The following is a 23,037-nucleotide window of genomic DNA, read 5'->3' as shown; positions in this document are numbered from 1 at the left end:
GTTCCAGATAGCAAACAAAAACCAAATACCAAAAGTGAAAACAAATACTTCACCTTCCACCTCTGCCAATTCGCCTCCTTGCAAATCCTATACATCTTCTTGGGACTGTAAGTGTTGTCAGGCAATGCCTATACCTCAACTTATCCAAATCTGCCAGTTCTGAATTTTCACATGAATGGTTAGCTTGGTCCAAACGAGGCTGCAAAGAAAGAAAAAAAAAAAAAAAACCCAAAAAACTCATGGAGTAAATTTGAAATGAAGACAGGTTAGATCATGATAAACATGAAGTAACTGCAACATTAGCAGAACAATTAAAATCTAGACATAAAACTGTAAAAATGGGGCTTCACTGACTATTAATCAGGTTAAATTTTACAAAACTGAATCAAAAGTTCACTCACCAAGATTACCCAAACTGAATTTAGTTTCTATATTCACTTAGAGTCCATTATACTTAAAAAGGAATATATCTTTAAAAATAATGCAGCTTTTAACATATGTGTACAAAGTAGAGATGGTGAAATTACATCGTAATTTGTAGGCTTCCTACTGAGAAACCAGAAATAAAATTTTTTGGACTAAAAATTGCACTTCAAACTCTTAAAGGGTCAAACTGAAGCTTCCTCTTTACTTTTAAGAAACATATCCAAGCGGATGCAGTAGCTCATGCCTGTAATTCTAGCACTTTAGGAGGCCAAGACAGGAGGATCACTAGAGACCAGGAGTTCAAGACCAGCCTGGGCAATGTAGCAAGACCCTATCTCTACAAAAATTACAAAAATTAGCAGCATGTGGTGGTATGTGCCTGTAATCCCAGGAGGCTGAGGTGGGAGGACTACTCGAGCCCAGGAGTTTGAAGTTACGGTGAACTGTATGATTGCATCACTGCACTCCAGCCTTGGTGACAGAGCAATACCCTGTCTCTAAAATAAATAAAATAAATAAATAAATATAAAGAAACAAACAGCCTGTTCCCTGCCTTCCCATTCCCTTCATCATTTTATCATGCTATGTCTGTTCCCTTTCATTAAGAAATTTCCCTTCTCTCATCAGCATAATTAGTAAACAAATCTCCACCTCTCCTAAATTTACACACCCTAAAATAGTTGTCAGTATATGTTTACCATTACATAGCAAGATAAATGATCTCTACAAGCCATATAAGAAAGTCAAAGCCATCCTCACAATGCTACATTATACCTCATCCGAGAACCTTGGAAAGTGATATAATGCGACTTCATAGCATAAAGCAACTTCTAGGTGTGTCAGAAAGTTATGAATACAATTATTAGACAAAACACTGCCATTATGGAAGTTTAAAAATTATTATTTTGTTTGATACTTACTGGTATGTATCCACAAGATGGGTTTGCATAACAACAAATTTCAATAAACACCTAGCAGCCATCAAAGGTTCTAGAACCAACTTACAAATTCTGGGTTTACCTAATTCTAGTAATGACACACTGAATAATTTTCACAACCGCTGAAGCTATAATTAGTGCCCAAAATGAAACTAAATTTCTAAAATGTGAGGAATTATCAATTTCCAAGAAGAAGATTCCAATGCCCTTTGAAAGGACTCAGTACCTTTTAGCATCTTTTACCAGTATTCACATAAAGGATATCACACAAAAAGTATTGATGCATTTCCTATTTTTAGATCAAGACTAAGTCATCTTGACATGGGTTACCTGTTAATTCCAGTTCACAAAAACACCACACACACACAAAAGTTCTTACAGCATAATACTGGCATCCTGCCCGCCTTCTGAAAGCACAGGGACCATCAGGATCATTTTCTTCTTCCGGTTCTGATACTGGGGACAATACCTAGACAAAAGAGGAATTCCATTTAGGAGTTATCAAAAGTCAATAGATCAAGTTTGTAATGCTCTAAAATTTAAATCTGATCACAAACAGTAAATCACTTCTATATTACATATCGTAGGTACTGAATTCCCCCAAAACATTCAATGACTAGCAAAAATTTTCTATGGTTAAAAATCCTTCTTTTTAATGGATTAGTTCTTTCAGGTTAAGTATACATGGCATTGGCATTGCTTAATTGCTTCTAAACATGAAGTGCTAAGACTTAGAATTAATATAGTCTTTATACATCCCATTATATTTTATAAATAATGTATGTGGCTATAAATATTTAATGACAGTTATACTTCACCTATAGGTATTTTTATCCAATAACTTTATCTCTCTGTAATAAAGCCAAAAACTAGGATATAAAAACAGCTTATAAATAGCCAAAAAATCACCAAAACAAAAAAACCTCAAAGGCCATAAAGGTCAGGTTTTATTCAAAGGAAAGTCTTATATCTCTCCACTCACTTTTTAAAGATCACTTTTTAAACTTAGCAGACCAGAAGTAGAAAATAAGAAGAGAAAAGAAGACTTGCTAAAGTAAGCAGATTGGTTATAGAGAAGAGATAAGCCCACAATGCTAGAGGAAAAGAATAAAGACTTTCAGAAAGCTGTTACGTATTAGAAAGCACTCTGCCCAGGCCATGTCATATCAGGCCAAATATCCCTAGGTAATTGAGTGGGCTTCTAGGGCAGTAGCATTGACCTATCAGAGCACACTTTATAAACGTCATTAAAACAGATTAAATAATACACAAATATACCGACGACAGGGAAATAATATGTTTTAGATAAATTTCCACCCATAATGATTAAAATTTTTAAAAAAGTTTTGGTACTTAAGTTTCAGTTGTCTCGCACTCTCACTTTGTAGTACATCTCTTTTTCTGACAAACGCTGGCTCAACCATATTTACTTGCAAATTTCTGAACCTCACAAATCCCTCTCTTCCTATTTTGAGAGGAAAAATGTTTTCTCCATATTATTTCCAAACTGTGGTAATTACCACTGAGCAGGGTCATCCAGGGGAGAAAGGTATTTGTTTGAGGTTCCAATATACCTCCACCAACCCTATGGGGGAGACACAGAAACAGTGAGCTGGGGCTGATTCTTCTTCATGGGGAACCAAGCCCCCAACCTGAAATTTGAAAGGAAGTCCCAAATGTGAATTTTACACTTTGGTTCCTTTGCAAATAATGTACCTATTCTAAGATATACACAGGAAGTGTCACAAAGTCTCAGAAATTCTGTATATAAAATCTATCACCCGTTCCTCCTAACTACCATTCCCTAGGGGTAGATTCCAGGGGATAAAAGAAGTCTGAGGCATAGGAAGACAAAGCTAATGTTAGAAAAATCGGAAGCACGATCAAGAAGAGGCAGGGTTTTAGTTCTGTTCAGCTGCAATTCAGTGACATAAGTCTGGTTAAAATGTTTGTTCTCTTAAGGCTCCCTATTCCTTGTTCTTGGTTTATCAGACAAAGAAAAAGTATGATTACTTTAATGATCTTGTCAGCAACAAAATCCTCATTTTATAAGAGGTGCAGTCTGAATAGTTGCCTCACCGAATGATGCCCAAATATAGGTAAATGTTAATACTTACTCTTTAGTAATATGGTGATACCATAAAATTAATGAGGATTGTCTAAGACCTAATATAAACAATCAGAACAACCTAAAAGTTTCAAAATGCAATTTTCATGTGAGTATGGGAACTTACTATATAAATCAATGCAAGAATTTGGAGCAGAAATGAAGATCCCTTAATGCACGAGAAACATGGCTAGTTACACTGACTGAGCTCTACTTTCAGGCTGGATGTACTGATTCCACCAATAAAAGTTTCTATAGGTCATAGCACCCTACAGTATCATTTTTTTTTTTTTTGAAACAGGGTCTTGCTCTGTTGCCCAGGCTGGAGTACAATGGTGCAACCTTGGCTCACTGCAACCTTCATCTCCCTGGCTCAAGCAATCCATCTCCCGCCTCAGCCTCAAAGAGTAGCTGGGACTACAGTCATGTGTCACCATGCCTGGCTAATTTTTGTACTTTTGTTTCTGTGTTTTTGGTAAAGATGGGGTTTCACCATGTTGCCCAGGCTGGTCTCCAAGTCCTGGGCTCAAGCAATCCACCTGCTTCGGCTTCCCAAAGTGCTGGGATTACAGGCATGAGCCACAATGCCCAGTCTACAGCATCATTCTTAAAGGGCTGGGAATATATAGCAAAACTTTCTAGGCTCTCATTAGTACCACCAATAAAAGCCTACTTTACATATAGTTATCTAACTATGTCATTTTCTTACTTAACATTTTAAATAATTTCCCATTATGTATAATGTAGATAGAGGCTATCTGACATCTGGGTATTACTGCAGGCATCAAGCCTTTCATCCCCTCTTCCTCTTCTATGTTATGTGCTCCAGTAATGCTAAACTGCTAGGAGTTCCCTCTAATATGTTGTGCCTAGAACCCTTCCCTATACTTTCTATCTAGAAAATTACTCTTTTGTAAGGCACTATATCCCTCATTCCTTCAAACTGGTCATCTGATGAATGTCCCATGGCTGTTCAAAGCTCTGCCTGAGTTCAAACTAGATGATATATGGGTTCATTATATGAATATATGGGTTCAGTAATATATTAGTAATATATGGGTTCATTAAGCACTCCTCAAGGGATAAAATTAAGCATATCTTTGCATATTTGATACTATTCATATGACTATCAGAATATTATCTGGGTAGAAAAACTAATCAGTGAAAAAAAGAGTAAAACTAGTATAATCCAGCCAAAAGGGACACATTTTATGCAAACTCCAGATTTTAAAGTTATAGCAATGAAGAGTTTTATAAACAGTCCTGCTTTCAAACATATCTATAATGTTGGTTTTTTTAAAAAAAGTTTCCTTAGGGGCCGGGCGCGGTGGCTCAAGCCTGTAATCCCAGCACTTTGGGAGGCCGAGACGGGCGGATCACGAGGTCAGGAGATCGAGACCATCCTGGCTAATACGGTGAAACCCCGTCTCTACTAAAAAATACAAAAAACTAGCCGGGCGACGAGGCGGGCGCCTGTAGTCCCAGCTACTCAGGAGGCTGAGACAGGAGAATGGCGTGAACCCGGGAGGCGGAGCTTGCAGTGAGCTGAGATCCGGCCACTGCACTCCAGCCTGGGTGGCAGAGCAAGACTCCGTCTCAAAAAAAAAAAAAAAAAAAAAAAAAAAAGTTTCCTTAAAGCAAACAAGTCAAAAAGTTAAAATATGATAAAGCTGGCAGTAGGTTCAAGGTCTTTGTTACAGTATTTTCTGTTAAGTTTCCTACGCTATTTTTAAAAACAGGGTATTGCTAGAGCAGGTGATACTCAATATTTTTTGAAAAAATGGATCTTTCTTTTTGTTTGTTTGTTTTTTTGAGACGGAGTCTTGCTCTGTCGCCCAGACTGGAGTGCAGTAGCACGATCTCAGCTCACTGCAAGCTCTGCCTCCCGGGTGCACGCCATTTTCCTAGCTAGCCTCCTGAGTAGCTGGGACTACAGGAACCCGCCACCACGCCTGGCTAACTTTTGTATTTTTAGCAGAGACGGGGTTTCACCGTGTTAGCCAGGATGGTCTCGATCTCCTGACTTTGTGATCTGCCCGCCTGGCCTCCCAAAGTGCTGGGATTATAGGCGTGAGCCACCGTACCTGGCCGGATCTTTTAATACATAAAGTAAAAGTCTTATCTTAAAAACAGCACTTATAAAAATAAATATTTTTTAATTGCGCACATTTTTCTATAAAGCTGTTGCAATATTTATCAAAGAGTTAAAATTTGAATCAGTCCCTTTAAGTCTTTTTAAGAATCAAACAACCATTACCTAAATTTACATTAAAAGTTATAAAACACAATGCTGGTGGAGTGTGGTAAAAAGGAAAGCATTGTTGATATTTTCAATATTTACAATTATGTATTAACTGTCTTAAAATATTGATAATTTTTGGTTAGTAACTAGTAATTCAATTACTAAGAATCTATTTTAAATACAGAGGGAAAAGATCTACGTTCATTTTTATAAATGGAAAAACTGAAAACCATGTGCTCCACAAGAGAGTAAATTCTATACAACTGATGAAAGATAATACAGAGTAAATACCATTTCAGTGGCTACATAAATAATGTGGAAATGTTTATGCTATATACATTAGGGGAACAAAGCAAGAATAAAAACTCTAAGATAGCAATTGTTTTAAAAATATAGCAATATAAAATATTGGCAGGAAATATCTTTAAAATAGTTTTAAAACAAGCACCTGTGGAAATTCATCTTCATCTGAGCTGTGAAAGTCATATTGCTTAATGTCACTCTTATTGATCACAGGCAATGTCTCTGGAGTGGGTTGCTGAGATGTTATCAAAGCCTCTGCTTTAGGCTTCTTTGGGTACTTCTTCTTTTGACGAACCACATCAGAAGCCTCTTCTTTCAAAGACAAATGATGAGGGTGCTGTTTACATGACGATTTTTCCCCCAAAAGGAAGAAATAAAAATCATTTTAGAAATCATGAAAAACTATACTGCTCTTTGAAAAACATACATTTTTACCCAGGAGGTGATTTTATTATTTTTAATGTGCAAAAATTATTCTGTGTTCATAAATTGAAACATGTTTTACTTTCTGCAACTTATGATGAAAAATAATTATGGTATTTAAATTTGCTTTTCACATTATTATTACTACTTAAAACTAAACTATGTGAGGAATTTTTTGGATTGCTCTATTATGCAATCCAGTATTTAAAAGGTATTTAAATTCAATTTTTATTTAAATCTGCTGTACTGATAAAAATTAACCACTATTTTTATTTTTAAATATCTTCAACTGGATCATGAGTTTATTGTCTTTTCTACACTTAGATCCAATTTTTTAAAATGTATGTTCTATGGATGCAAATCTTTTGAGAAAAATAAGCTTAACTCGGAAAAAAAAAACCCTCACTTTTTAGAATGTATAATTACTGCAGCAACCGAACAGTAACTGTTCTGAAGTCCCCCAGGCTTCTGTGGAGGTTCCTGAGAGGTCATCTGGCAAAGACACTCCCTGAAGGGGTAGGTTTCCAGCCCCTACCTCCCCTCAACAGAGCAGCTCTGTTACTGGTTTTTTTTTTTTTTTTTTTTTTGAGATGGAGTCTCGCTCTGTCGCCCGGGCTGGAGTACAGTGGCTGGATCTCAGCTCACTGCAAGCTCCGCCTCCCGGGTTTACGCCATTCTCCTGCCTCAGCCTCCCAGGTAGCTGGGACTACAGGTGCCCGCCACCACGCCCGGCTAATGTTTTGTATTTTTAGTAGAGACGGGTTTTCACCGTGTTGGCCAGGATGGTCTCGATCTCCTGACCTCGTGATCCACCCGTCTCGGCCTCCCAAAGTGCTGGGATTACAGGCTTGAGCCACCGCGCCTGGCCATTCTGTTACTGTTTTAACATACTGGCATTCCTTTTAATAAAAAGGGATTTGCCACTGTAAAAGTTGGAAAAGACTGTTCCAAGTACCAACGTACAAATTACAAAATTTATACTTTTCCACATCTAGTCCAGATGTTAATAACTACTTTAGGGTCAAAAACAGTACACACAATAAAAATATGCTTGAAAGGCAAATTATATTTAGTGAGATATAAAATTTTTCATATAATGGGCATAAATATTACATCAAAAACAAAGCCCCAACTTTCAGAAACTTCCCACATTTTAAAGTGGGATACGTGACAAAGTAAATATAGTTAACCATGTGTAATGGAGTAGGACAACAATGGATGCAACCAAATTCCTAAAGTTAGTATTTAGGAAGGCTATTTATTCATAGAGGAGATCTAAAATGAGAATCAATATATAATAAAGGCTGATTCTGTCAGTAATTATGGGTTAAGATTTTCATACTGCAATGCTTAACAATCACATACCTAGGAAAAGCACTGATTAACACAAAATGGATTTTTAAAAATAACTTACAAAATGACATTTGCAGTGATAACTTTTTTGGCTATAGAGGTAAGTAAGATTTAGAGAGAATCAGGATGGTGGGCTAGATGCCTGTGATTAATAAGAAAGAACTTTAGTGTTTGAATTGACATGAGCTGAATGAAGGAGTCTTCCTGCTCCACACTCTTTCTTGACCTTTAAGAATGAATCCATGAAAAATGAGAACTGTGTACATTTTTAAAAGATGAATTTTCCACAAACACCCTAGGTCATTTAAAAAATTTTGCTACCGAGTAAGGCTCTATTGTCTAGAAGCTTCAGTCTATACCTGTTTCTTACTTAAATCTATGCTCCTTAAAATTAAAGGCTTTATTAGTTTTCATATTTCCCAATTAAATACTTTAATTAATGTATCAAGTGAGGACCGAATAATTAGTTATCTAGTCCAAGTGACTAAAATAACCACTGAGTCTGGTTCTTTTATTAGGAAGAAACTGTGACCCAGAAATTACAGGACTTTCTCAAAGTCACTCAAGGTAGGTAACAATTGATAAATGCTGGCTCTGGAAATGATGATGACAATAAGAATAATTTTCAATAGTCTCAATGAAGAAAGCTTTAATTTGAGGTTTTGATTCCTTCCATTACAATGCAAGGTTTGCTAAGGCTAGTGATAATAACTAGACTCTAATTACCTTTATTCTCTAGGGAGGCAGATAGCATATTGAAAGTGACAGACTGTTAGACCTGAATTGAAACTTTGAATCTGCCACCTACTAGCTATTATCTAGAAATCACACAGACGCAACAACTACCTCTAAGGGTTGTTACGAGGATTAATTGGTCAGTATATATATAAATACTCCTAGCAAAGTGCTTGGCTCATGGTAAGAACTAAAGTCATGTTAATTACTTTTTCCTTACTGAAACCATATAAGACAACAGCAGAAATCAATAATTATGTGATCAACATTACCATACATGCTTCTTCCCAGACAATATTCACCTTAGTTTTACATTCTTGAACTTTGTGATGATTTCCATTATGAAGAGATGCTGGAGTGGCATATAACTCTTTTTCTGATCTATTGATTTTCACTTCATTAAGGATTTCACCACCATAGTCTCCCAAATGGTATCTTGAAAAAGTAACAACATATAAGAAAACATTGCCTAGTTTAACAATAAGGAAGTGATACCTCAATTAATTGGAAGTCACCTAGTCAAAAAGAGCTAACAATCAAATTACTTTTAAAAGATAAAATTTACAGGAATAAAGAAACAAGGATTTTGTAAAAACAAAACAAACCAAAAAACTGAAAAAATGCCTAAGGTACACAGCAAACAAATTTCTTACACATATTATATAATCAAGCACTAGGAAATGTTTAGAAAGCTTACTTCAGGAATCACACAAAATTCTGTTTTCGTTCAGTCTATTTCATTTTGTAGGAAAATATACTATATTAGAGAACACATTTCTAAAAGGAGTTGAAACAAAAAATGTCTACCTACTCAGAAAATAAAATCAATACTCATTTCCCTCAGATTTTACTTAACAGAAACTTTAATATGGAGAAGTAAACAAAATGATCACTAGAGTTCTTTTCTAAATAAAATTCAATGATTCTGCCAAAACAAAATTAAGTATAGGATCTACAGTATACACAAAACTCTCCCAAAATCTGTAATCCAAATTGATAACTTAATCTATAAAAAGAAAAACTAGTAACCACAAATCTTTAAAAAATATAAATTCTTACAGAATCAATATCAACTGTCATAAAGTTTAACCTGATCCCCCCTAAAAATCTTTTGGTTCATTTTGCCCATCATTTGGTAAAGTTGTCATTTTACTGTTTTAACAGGTGCAATGTTACCTTTTCTCCACAACTTCTAAAGTTAAGTGCAATAATTCTCGTTTTGTTTTCTCTCTTCTCTTAATCATTTCCAAAATTGTTATGGCTCTACTAAATTCTCGTCTCAGTTTCAACATCTTTTCATACGAGGCTTCATCATTCTTACGATTCTATTAAAAATAATAATTTTAGAAGAATAAACAACCCAGTTATCTACATTTCCGGCTTTATTCAAGAAATTCTTATCAGACCTGAATTTATCCTATAAAAGTAAAATGTTAAAAAAAATCATCTGAACAGCAACCTATGTAAGATAACATATATCTATTTAACTCTGAGAATATAAGTACAAGCAAGTATCTCTCGATAAATATTCAGAAAAAAAATGTTGCCAGCTGTTGAAAAGGTAGAATGGCATAAGGAAATAATTTCAACGTAAACAAACAAAAAATGTTCACCTGAAACAAAATCTGTTATTGGAAAACGTAGTGCATTCAGCGTGTAGGAAAGTATTTTCCAATGACAGAGAGGAACAGTTCTATCCAGATCAAGGTAACAGTCAAAATGAGTCCCCCTATACATTCATCCATCCATCACCAGCTCTGTAACTGGGGGCTGGATGGTATGATACACTGTACTACTATGTGAACATGAACAATGACCAGTAAAGCTTCACTTCAGAAACTCAGAAAACTGGAAGTAGGATAACAACCATTTCAAGAAAGCGGATTGTCATTTTTCAATGTAATGTAACACCCCACTGCTGAGTAGAAAAGAGATTTAGTAAAAATATTGAATTTCAGAACACTGTTTATTAGCTTTTCAAGTAATTATTATACAAAGTGAAAGCTCTGCTACATAACTAGAAAAGGCTCAGTTGTAATTAGCAGCATCTATTTGCATATAAAATTATTACTAATGTAAACTATTTTGTTAAATCAAACATCCACAGATTCCTCACTTTACTATTAGGCATGGAACTATTTGTTTAAAAGTAGACCACTACCACCCCTCCAATCTATGCCAGAGTGAACTGTACTTAAGCAATCATTCATTCCTTGAGTTAATTATTCGAAATGACATTAGAAAAAACCTAAAGAATATTAGAGGTTTCATATTGGAGGATTATAAAAGAGAAAATAACAACTGAGAAAAAGTCAAAGTTATACTGTTTTTCTTTTGTGTATAATTTCCTGCATTTGAAAAATAATAGTCATATGTTAAAAATAACCTATACTAGGTCCCATTGTGGTACTCCACATCGAATATTAAAAATAAGTCATCCTTTTGTGTAATTAAAAAAATTCATCTTTTTCTCCTTCATTACTATGACAAAAGGTAAAATCTAAAGCATATGTTTAAGCATTTGTTTTAAACAGGCAGCAATAATACTTTTCAATTAAAAAAATTAGTATTATCAACAGCAACTATTGTGCCTACACTGTGCAGGGTATTGCACATGTCCCTTACCCTCAAAAGGTTTAGAATCTAGTAAGGATGACAGACAGAAAACAGATACACAGAATCGTAAGGCAGATAATAATATGAGGTTACACACCAGCTGGCAGCCAAATAATACTCAAAAGTGCACCAGAACCTTTTATACAGCTCCCCTCTTCAGTAAGTGTACCTCATTGACTTCTCTTCTATCCTGTCTTACTCATATCTTGTTTTGCATTTGTGTGTGTGTGCGTGTGTATGTGCGTGAGACAGTCTCACTCTGTTGCCCAGGCTGGAGTGCAGAGGCGTGATCTCAGCTAACTGCAACCTCTGCCTCCCAGGTTCAAGCGATTCTCCTGCCTCAGCCTCCCTCCTCCCTCAGCCTCAGTAGCTGGGATTACATGAATCCACCACTATGCTCAGCTACTTTTTGTATTTTTAGAAGAGACGGGGTTTCACCATGTTGAGCAGTCTGGTCTCAAACTCCTGACTTCAAATGATCCGCCCACCTTGGCCTCCCAAAGTGCTAGGATTACAGGCATGAGTCACTGCTCCCAGCCTCTGTTCTCTTTATGCCCAAATAATCATCGTTCCTAACTTTCCTTTCCCCAGTCTTGACCTTTAAACAAACAAACAAACAAACAAACAAAAACCAAAAACCCTTTTTGTTTTGAAATAGTTTCAGACTTAAAAAAAAGTTACAAAAACAGTATAAAGAATTCTCATATATCTTCATTCAGATTCTCTAAAGGTTAACATTTTACATTTGCTTTTTCTCTCTATATGTGTATACATATAAATGTATGAATATAAACACACACATCTAGAAAGTATCAGCAGCACTATTTTTGAAAAATTTCAAGAGAATCTGAAGATATAAAATGCCCCTTTATCCCTATATACTTTAATATATATTTTCAAAAAAAATGGTATTCACATATAATCACAGTACAATTATTAAACTCTGGAAATTAACATTAATATAATCTTATTACTTAATTTCTTTATACATATAAACTTTATTCATATTTCAACAACTGTCCCACTAATGTCCTTTACAGCAAAAAATACAGTTACTGCTATAAGGACATCAGTAAGGTAACTTTTATTATAAGAATACATTTTTTGGCCGGGCGCAGTGGCTCACGCCTGTAATCCCAGCACTTTGGAAGGCCAAGACGGTTGGATCACCTGAGGTCAGGAATTCGAGACCAGCCTGGCCAACATGGTAAAACCCAGTCTCTACTAAAAACACAAAAATTAGCTGGGTGTGGTGACGGGCGCCTGTAATCCCAGCTACCCAGGAGGCTGAGGCAGGAGAATCGCTTGATCCCAGGAGGCAGAGGTTGCAGTGAGCAGATATTGGGCCACTGCCCTCCAGCCTGGATGACAAGAGCAAGACTCCGTCTTAAACATCATCATCATCATCATCATCATCATCATCATCATCATCATCATCATCATAAATTTTTTCCTGGTCTAGGATCTGACTCCGTATTAAAAACCACATTTGGTTGTCATGTTTCTTTAATCTTCTGTAATTTAATCTCATCTTTGTCTTCTTCTGTATCTTTCAGTGATTACAATCTTAATATTTTCAAAGACTAGAGACTATGTTGTAGAATATTCCTCAATTTGGGTTTCATTAACGTTTTTCCATGATTAAACTCAGGTTATGTATTTTTGGTACAACTACCACAAAAGTGGTATTGAATCACTCTCATATCAGGAGTTAAAAGATACTATTTGTTCCATTACCACTGATAGTAACTTTGATTCCCTGATTAAGATGGCATCTCCCAGTTTGCCCTAGTCAAATACTATTTTTCCCCTTTAAATTAACAAGTGTGTTAGGCCAGGCATGGTGGCTCATGCCTGCAATCCCAGCATTTCGGGAGGCTGAGGCGGGCAGATTACTTGAGGTCAGGAGTTTAATACCAGTCTGGCCAACATAGTGAAACCCCGTCTCTATGAAAAATACAAAAATTACCCAGGTGTGGTGGCAAGTGCCTGTAGTCCCAGCTACTTGGGAGGCTGAGGTAGGGGAATCACTTGAACCCAGGAGGCAGAGGTTGCAGTGGGGCGAGATTATGCCACTGCATTCCAGCCTGGGCAACAGAACAAGACTTCATCTCAAAAAATTAATTAATTAATTAACAAGTATGCTGTAGGACTACAGAAACACTATTTAATCATCAAACTTCCCCCCTTAAGTTTAATAACCATTAATTCTAACTTTTGCCTGAAACAATTATCTATATTATTATGGTGGTTGCCACATATTGATATTGTAATTCCATCATTCTGCCAACATTTACACGTTTGGAAATCTACTGTAAGGAAATGCTGTCTATTCATTCATCCATACCCACCCACCCAGTATGGACTCATGGTACTCTAAGGGGTGGAATCCATTACTTTCATAATCTATTTTGATGCTCAAACTTTCCCAGCTCTTATCAGTGGAGTCCCCTTTCAAGCTGGCTCCTGCGTCCTTCTGGCATGGCTCCAACGTTCTTCAATCATATTCTTATTTTCTTGTATAACAAAATGTGTGTTCCAGGCTTATCTTTGTATTTTCCCAGCCCTAGACCTGGGATAATTTTCCTAAGGAGCCCTGGTTCCCTTTAATGAAAAACAGATTTATTTTATTTTATACAGTATTTTATTACATTATTTTACTTTATTTTATATATTTTATTATTTTTGAGACAGAGTTTTGCTCTTGTTGCCCAGGCTGGAGTGTAATGGTGCAATTTTGGCTCACCGCAACTTGTCTCCTGGGTTCAAGTGATTCTCCTGCCTCGGCCTCCTGAGTAGCTGGGATTACAGGTGTGCGCCACCACACCAGGCTAATTTTGTATTTTTAGTAGAGATGAGTTTTTGCCATGTTGGTCAGGCTGGTCTTGAACTCTTGACCTCAGGTGATCCGCCCACCTTAGCCTCTGAAAGTGCTGGGATTACAGGCGTGAACCACCATGCCCAACCAAAAAACAGTATTTAAAATCAACATCTACATGCTAGGCATGCCCATTTCTACTGGGTGTCACTGCTTCTAGGGACTCTCGGTGAACAGAACTAGGAAATATGTATGTAATATGTGTGTGTACATATACGCACAGATCTATATCTATTTCAAACTATATCAGTATTAAAAATCACAAGTTCATATCGACATTTTTTCTATCCTTCTAAGATGGCCCTCTTCCCTGTATTCAAATCCACTTGCCCCCTTTACTCCTTCTCACACCGTCTCTGCTCAGGGCCATCTCCTTTCTCCCTAATACAGTTACATATTACAGTTCTGTACTTGCTGCCAAATCTCTAGGGAAGTGATTCTCAAATTGTCACACTACAGAATAAACTGTACATCTTTTCACGACCAAGGATGATTCACAGGTGACTGTTATGTAGTGCAGCTAGAACTGACAACCACTACCCTGGGAATTTCCTCTCTTAACTATCTTACTTCTTCTGGGCCTTACAGAGGGAGGACAGAAGGCACAGACACTAAGAGCTGAATCTATGTGGTTAAATATATTAAATGTATATGCTGATTCAGGATTTCCCAATCACTGCATTCAGACATGCTGGTGTCTTAAGACTATCTCATTTAAGAATGCCCCAAAGTATACACATGCTCCTTAATTAAATATTGGTTCAGCAACTTAAAATTCAATTCCAGACAGCCAAGTATTTCAGAAGACCTTTTACCCTATGCATCAACTACACAAGTGTTTCTGAGTTTGTAGAAATAGAAAACAGAGAGCCTTTGTTAGTTGTATTCATTTTTGCTTACCCCGGTGCTTGCCACCTCCTGAACACCTAGGGAGTATTCATTATTTGAGTGCTTTCCCCTGTTTCTCATTTCAAAACACATAAACATTTCTAACTAGCAACGGTGAGCATGATAGGGAATCATCTTTGGTCTTACAACTGAAAACAAAAGGAATAAAAAGTAAAGAGCATCAGAAAAGAAAATGTACCTCTTTGCAGAGGAAAATGGAAAAACAAACAAGAGAAAGGGTAGGAATCAGAGTGTCGGGAAAACCTGTATTAGTGACCACAAAATAAAGAAATGCCTAAACACAAGAACCAGTTACTAGCAATTCTCTAATGGTTAGAACAAAAGAAGAATAAAACATATTTTAACATTCAAAAAATATTGTCAATATGCCAATTAATACTGCTAATCTTAAGTATTCCATACCCATTCACTAAAGGAAGTCCAATAATAGTTTTCCTTCAAAAGGCATTGCTAACGGTCTGTTTTGCAATATATCTGAAATTAATTACAGTCATGCATTGCTTACTGACACAGATAAGATCTGAGGGGTTGGATATGGTGACTCATGCCTGTAATCCCAGCACTTTGGGAGGCCAAGGCGGGAGGACAGCTTGAGCCCAAGAGTTCAAGACCAGTCTGGGCAATACAGTGAGATCCAGTCTCTTAAACAAATAAATGAACAAAGATCTGAGAAATGTGTTGTTAGGCAATTTCTTTGTTGCACAAATGTCAGAGTGTACTTACATAAACCTAGAAGGTGTAGCCTACTGCTGCTAGGCTACAAACCTGTACAGCGTGTTACTGTACTCAATACTGTAGACAACTCTGACATAAGGTAGGTACTTTTGTATCTAACATATCTAAACATAGAAAAAGGTAGAGTAAAAATACAGTATTATAATCTTAGGGGATCACCATCATATATGCAGTCCATCAGTGACCGAAATGTTATGCAACACATGACTGTATACTGCTTTCAAAAAGCGATTCATAGTTCAGGTTTTTCTAATGATTTAGATAAACCTCTCTTTCCTTATGTCCAATAGTCCACATTTATGAAGTCTTACTATATTTATGAACTTATCTCGTTTCAGTCTTAGAAAAGTGTCAAATCTTCATAAAATATTACAGATTCCCTTAGCTAAGAACCAGAATGCCAAATTAAAAACTCAAGTCTGGGTCAGGGAATGTCATCTACACTTGGGAAATCCATCCTCTAATGTTTAAAAAAAATCACATCCTCAAGAATTATAGAAATTCTGGTTATTAACCAGGAAGAGAGTTTCTCCTAAAATATACTATCCTTGGCAGCTGTCATGCTTCACAGCTGTTACATTATTAACAGCTGACAAGGACAAGTTTTCAATGTTAGGAGAATCCACAGAAAATGCTTTGCCTCCAATTATAATTCATTATTTTACATTTATATGTTCCTGATACTTATGTGTGGTGTTACTATTAATCATGAGAAATGGAAGAGTGAATACTCCTCTAGAATAGTGCTTTCTTCTATACCATATCATTTAACAGTATGAGATCCTGTTTCTCTTACTTAAAATTCTGCTTTATGCTGCTTCTGAAAGCCGGATGGGAACAAGCTCATCAATTTGAAATCTAACACAACTGACAACTCAGAAAAGGAGAAAGATTCCACTGCTACCTTTGAGTGTTTGCAGAACAGGGTTGAAAATGAACCCTTCTCTACTTCCCACGACCCTATAGTAGCCAGAGGCAGCAAGGTCCATTTTCACTTGGAAGAACTACAATATGGTTTACAAGGAACTGTAAGGTCTCAAGTGACCAACAAGGAATAGTAGTAGTATTTCAAGTTATCAGCTTCCCAAACACAGCAGATCTGTGATAGAGAATTTAGTTTACTGAAGAGCTCAAAACTTCCAAGGTGCATAAGGACACAAAATTCCTCATATCACTTTAACTGCAAGCATAAAATGGTACGATCAGTACATTTATAAAAGGCATAGGTAGCAGATAAACAGCATAAACAACTGACCAATAGAAGCTACTGAAAAGTAGGATTTCTTGTGGTGGGCCAGTGGCGCAAAGGATAATGCGTCTGACCATGGGTCAGACGAAAAGTAGTATTTCTTACAGAAGGCCATCAATGCCATTAGCTCCCATTATGTTCAAATAATTCAAGTTACTAGAAAAAAAAAAAACAAAACTATTGATCTTAAATACTATTAAGCTACCTTCAATGAAACCTAATTTGCACATTACCTTTCGAGTTTGCATTTTCTCTGTTCTTCTCCGAAAGGCAACATAAGGGTCATTGTTGGTAGAGCCATCTCTTTTCTCTTGTTTTATCTGAGGAATGAGGGATGGCCCCCTGCAGTTTTTACGTTTTCTCACCCAGTAGTCGTATACAGCTTTAATAAGGTAATCATCTTCGTTTAGCAGCAGTTTTGCTTCTTGAAGTGTTACAAGCTAAATGAAAAATACAAAATGTCATTGGTTACAATGTTTGCAAAAAGAAATAAAAGTTAGATTATGGCTGTAGAAAAAAATGTGACCAGTTCGAATAACTACAAACAGATAATATTATGGTAGGTGAAGACACAATTCAATTCAACTTAATGAAGGAATCATTAATTTGGAGATTTATCTAAAAATTAGTATTTTTCCCTGAGAGGTAGTGAGTTGTATCACTGAAAATATTTAAGAAGGCTGGATTAATGATATTTGGGAAGACTATAATAAATTTATCCCTCAGGTAAGTCTTGGACTAGAAGACATCCAAGATCCTTCAGAATTCTGATATTATACACATTTGAGGATCTATCGGTTTTCAAGTCTACTAGCTTGTTTGTTTTCCTATAGAGAGTAGAAGGTCTGGGGGTTTCTTTTTATGTGCCTCCAAAATAAAAGATGAATATTCTCGAATATATTGCAACTTACTATAATATACCTCTTTTGGAATTGATTATAAAAACAAACTTAGCATGTTTCCAGAAGTTTCAACATTATGCAATTTTGAATTCTTTGTACCAGTGACATATAAAATAATTCCTCTATCCAAGTGTTAAGTACTAGAAAATCCTTATTCTTAACACTCATTCTGCTAATGACAATGTCATCTCCTGGGACAGTGGCCCTAGGATGGTTCCCTTAGGAGCTCTAATGCTGGTATTTCAGGGACCTACCTCTTTTTCAATGCAGCCAGCATAATGCTGACACATCTCAAATTAAGGCTGTAAACATTTGCTTGGTCACATTTGTTGCCTTGCACCTTGAGATCAGATAAGACAATCGGCTTTAGTAGGATGGAATGGGGGTTACACATATCCATTTACAGCAAACATTAGAAAAAGATCATGCCATTTCAGGGCTGGCAAGTCTCGCTGAAGTGATGCTATCCCAATCTTTTTACTTGTATTATTTTAGAGATGAAGGCTCATTTTCAGAAGCTGAGAAACTTCCCAAGAAATACTTCCCTAGTACTTGGAAATGAAGAGAAAATTTATCTCATTGAAATTATAAGATCAATACAAAAATTGACCTGTAAGTTGTATGAAGTCTATTGAAGAAGTCAAAATTCACCAAATAAATTTCTCATAATTTCTTGTGTTAGTATAACTTCATGGAATAAAGGCACTGATCACTGGACTTCAAGTGCTATGATGATGATTTCTAGAATTAATTAGTCAGTTTCTTACTGTAATTTGTCTGCCTAGTTTGACCACAGGAAGAGAATACAATGACAATGTCAACTCAAGTATTCTAGTCCATGTCACAATACATTGAGTGCATTAAAATAGTAAGTGGTCATTCTGTGGTTACCCAATGTCTTAGTAGAGGTAGCTTTACTACATTTGAGAGGCTGCATTTGGTCCTTAAAGTGAATAGCCAGAGTCTGGAAAATAAGACCACACTCATAAGAACCAGTATTTCCAAACATCCACCTTTAAGTGGATAACTTTCTACTGTAGCTGGAGTTCTCCAGAATGGTGATGTCAACCCCAGTCTACAACAACAGTGGTAGAATAAGAACAGAGCTTTCTAGATCTAATAAAATTCTACCTTGTGCTGACAGCATCACAGGCAGTTCTCATGTGTTCTGGAGGCCAAGGGAAACAATTCTGTGATGTGTTACATGTGCTTCGGCTTCTTGATAATCTCATCTCTGATAAAATTTTGTTATCCTCTCTACTAAATAAAGAGCTTAATGTAACCTCAGAATGGGGAGAAGGATAAGAGCTCTTTCCACCAATCAGCAGAACAGTAATGAGTTTCTTATATAACAGTACTCAGGTTAACACTGCTTCCTATGCTCCTGCATGGTATGTTGAAATTAAAACACCTGCTCAGATTTCTTTCTCTGGTGCTTCTTGCTCCAGCTTACAATGTGTATTGCTGTGTTGTTAAAAGCCCTCTTTATATCACAAGTAATAAGAATTCAACACACACTTCACAGTTAAACATTCTGATATTTCTTTCCAGTGTTAACTATTTTTTCAGTTCACTGCTGTATGTTGTTATACAGCAACACTCTGAGTAATCTTGGTTTTAATAATTCTGTAAAAATTATCTTTAGCTACTCTGAGGCAACTAGTATCACTGTATCTCTATTGTGGGTACAGCATCAACGTGAGTGGGGAAGAGCTACTTGTCACATATTATTATGTCACATGATTAAAAATCTGCGAAATCACAACCTCACTATTTTTATACAGTATAAAAAAAGTTCCGTCATTTAGCACCAGGCGCAGTGGCATGCAACTGTAGTCCTAGCTACTCGGGAGAGTCACTTAAGCTCAGGAGTTCAAGTCTGGTCTGGGCAGCATACTGAGGACCCCTACCTCTAAAAAAATTAAAAATAAAAATGTTCCATCATTTAGCATGTACTTCACTCACTAAAAAGCAGTAGAAACCAGCTACTTAACTGGCAAACGAGTCTGGTAAATTTATTATTTCCAAGATAGCTCTGAGTTGATTTACATTATTTACTTATTATAGGGATGGGGAGATTAAAAAAAAGTATCCTACCATATAGGCTTTTCTTCTAGATGGCTACTAGCTCTATGAGGACAAGGACCACTTAGTTTGTTAATCAACAAAATCTGTAGTCTAGCAATTTCAATAAATATATTTTGAATACATAAATGAAGTATACGTAAAAATTAATGTATTTTAATTTACGAAACATTGAGTTAAGCAGTAATTTAATTTACAAAACAGTCAACTAGGAAGTTATTAAAAATTATCATCAGCCCATTAATGGGTTACAGAATGTGGGGAAGACAAGGGAAAAAACTTTAAGATGAATTTGCTACCTAAAGAAACTCATGACATGGCAATAAAGATAAGACAAACACAAATTAATTAATAAGAGAACAATGTGAGAACTTTGGAACTGAGCATTACTATAATAAGATACAGGGCAGAACAGGACAAATTTCCATCTGGGACTGCCTATATTGTGTTCAGGGTTGACAAGTGAACACCTCTTTGCTACACAACTTCTTTTTTCACTTTACTTCCTTCAAATCTATGGTTTATTATTTGTGTAACAGCCTAAATACTACCAAAGGCAGGCTTCCAAATAACAAGCATTTACATCAAATTCGAAAAGAGTTAAATGACCACTTTTTACCTTACACTCTTCAAGAATGAATGACCAGAGCTCAAAACCAACACAGTGAAATTGTAATATGACTCTAAATAGATAACACTGGAAACATCTTATTTATCAAATGACTCCTAATTTACACAATGCCACAAAATTACGGCAAGCCAATCTGAAATGAAAACATCAGCATTCAATGAAATCAAAATATACATAGTTACACATTTTGAGTATTCTGCATAAATTAAATTAAGGCAAAAACATTATCTTCTTCTAAGACCCAGAAAATGGAAAAAGTCTTCAGACTACAACAACAAAGACTGGCAAAGTTATAAAGTTCTCCTGTCTTTGGGTAAGTGCTCAAACATAAACCATGTGCTACTTTTTTTAAAGGGACATATGTCTACATCAAAAAAGAAAATAGCTGTGTAAATTCTAAGACTGCTAATGCTATACAGCTAAATAAAATACTTTTCTCTCCCACAGAAGGGTGATACTAATCCATTAAAACACTTATGATCTTCATGCTTGAGATGACTATTTTAGAAGGATTTATCAATTCATTTCTTCCTCTAAATTTTCCACTATAGTTTTCTGATTCTCAACAGTGCCAACCCACATTGAACCACAAATAGAGTAAGGAAATTAGAATGATAAAATGATCACCAAAAAAAAGATCTCCTCAATTCCATGAATAATCTTCTAAGGTCTTAAAAACTGTCAAGAATTCTATTAATCTGCCATTTAGGAGATAATTCTAACTACATACTGATAGATCACTAATGCTGAAACTAACCTTCTCTGCAGTCATAGGAATGACCCCCCTGATCTTTTCATAATACAAAGTTAAAACAAATCTGAATAAGACAACACTTTAAATGAGATGAAATGAAAGACATAAATTCAAATTACTTTTATAATCTGACTGCTCATTAACTTTATATAACATAATTATAAAATACATGTACACACACATTACAGCATGGTGTGGTAGTTTTAAAACTTTATTGTGTGATGGGATTCACTGGGACTGCTTCAAAAGATCTAGACCAAATTTCATTTTTAATATACAAATACTTCAACATCATAGTAAAGAACATATCCATTTCAACATGCTAAATACTAATTAAAAAATACAGGAGGCACCCTCTCCCATGTAAAAATGTACTTGTTCCTAGTGCACATGAGAACCACATTTTCCTAAATGCCACACTGATTTGGTGCATCTCCTTGTGGTCTGCCCCAGCCACAGCATAATCAATAATGCAGTATCAAGTAAACAACTAAAATGCTGCATGATGAAAAAAAACTGATGATGTGATTATTATATTGAGTTTTAGGCGCTTTAATTTGAATTTTGTAAGTACAATGAAGGTTGAGAACATGTATCGGTCAAAGTTTCCATTTGCAAGCAATAGATGGAATTTATTTACAAGTTACTGGATAGTTCTACATCTTCAGAAGTTTGGTGAATCAGGCTTGGAAGCCATAATGCCTAAAACCAGGCCACAGAACTGATCCAGTAGGGAAACCTCTGCCGCCGGTACTATGAACACCACCAGCATGAGGACTATAGCTGGAACAGCAAATAAGACTATGGTCTTAGTCAACGTGTAGTCTATATCCCAAGGTGATAATTTTACTAAAAACTATTAGAAATATAGGACCTGGCATTACAGACAGAAGGAACAACATAGAGCCATAAAAGGCATGGTACATTAGAGGACCAGAAAGTAGTTCAGCATGGCTGGAATCAGGAGGTACGGATTTCCCTTTATAGACAGCGGAAGCTATTGAAGTTTTTCTTTTTTAAGAAGATGAATTTTTTTTTTGAGACGGAGTCTGGCTCTGTCGCCCAGGCTGGAGTGCAGTGGCCGGATCTCAGCTTACTGCAAGCTCCGCCTCCCGGGTTTACGCCATTCTCCTGCCTCAGCCTCCCAGGTAGCTGGGACTACAGGCGCCTGCCACCACGCCCGGCTAATTTTTTGTATTTTTAGTAGAGACGGGGTTTCACCATGTTGGCCAGGATGGTCTCGATCTCCTGACCTCGTGATCCACCCGTCTCGGCCTCCCAAAGTGCTGGGATTACAGGTGTGAGCCACCGCGCCCGGCAGAAGATGAATTTTTAATAAAATAGCTGGTGGCAGAATAGCAGTGGTCCAGGTGAAAAATAATAAAAATAAGGGAACAGGGTACAGGCAACAAATACAGGTTGAGCAGCTCTAATCTATAAATCTGAAATGCTCCAAAATCCATTTTTTTTGAGTCCCAACATGATGCTACAAGTGTAAAATTCCACACCTGACATTATTTGACAGGTCACAATCAAAATGCAGTCAAAACTTTCTTTCATGCACAAAATTATTTAAAATATTGTAAAAAGAATTAACTTTAGATTGTGTGTATAAAGTATATATGAAACATATATAAATTTCATGTTTAGAGTTGGGTTCCATCCCCAAATCTCATTATATACCTGTAAATATTCCAAAATGTGAAATAATCTAAAACCCCAAACACTTCTGGTCCTAAACATTTTGGATA

General features: G+C 36.2%; 1 protein-coding gene across 2 annotated transcripts in view; it reads right to left on the bottom strand.

The window, feature by feature from the left end:
* The window catches only part of EPC2 (enhancer of polycomb homolog 2), a 153,956-nt gene that overhangs the window by 17,726 nt on the left and 113,193 nt on the right, over positions 1–23,037 (bottom strand). For both annotated transcript variants that reach the window (XM_010358051.2, XM_030916585.1), the window contains exons 4-9: positions 17,148–17,354; positions 9,704–9,852; positions 8,830–8,962; positions 6,162–6,353; positions 1,744–1,833; positions 54–199 (exon numbers count right to left, since the gene is read on the bottom strand). In XM_010358051.2, the coding sequence (XP_010356353.1) occupies positions 54–199; positions 1,744–1,833; positions 6,162–6,353; positions 8,830–8,962; positions 9,704–9,852; positions 17,148–17,354 (917 nt within the window). The remainder of the gene's footprint in view (positions 1–53; positions 200–1,743; positions 1,834–6,161; positions 6,354–8,829; positions 8,963–9,703; positions 9,853–17,147; positions 17,355–23,037) is intronic.

Source organism: Rhinopithecus roxellana, chromosome 14 (assembly GCF_007565055.1).
Source record: "Rhinopithecus roxellana isolate Shanxi Qingling chromosome 14, ASM756505v1, whole genome shotgun sequence".
Classification (NCBI taxonomy): Eukaryota; Metazoa; Chordata; class Mammalia; order Primates; family Cercopithecidae; genus Rhinopithecus; species Rhinopithecus roxellana.
This window is presented reverse-complemented; position numbering and strand designations above follow the sequence as displayed.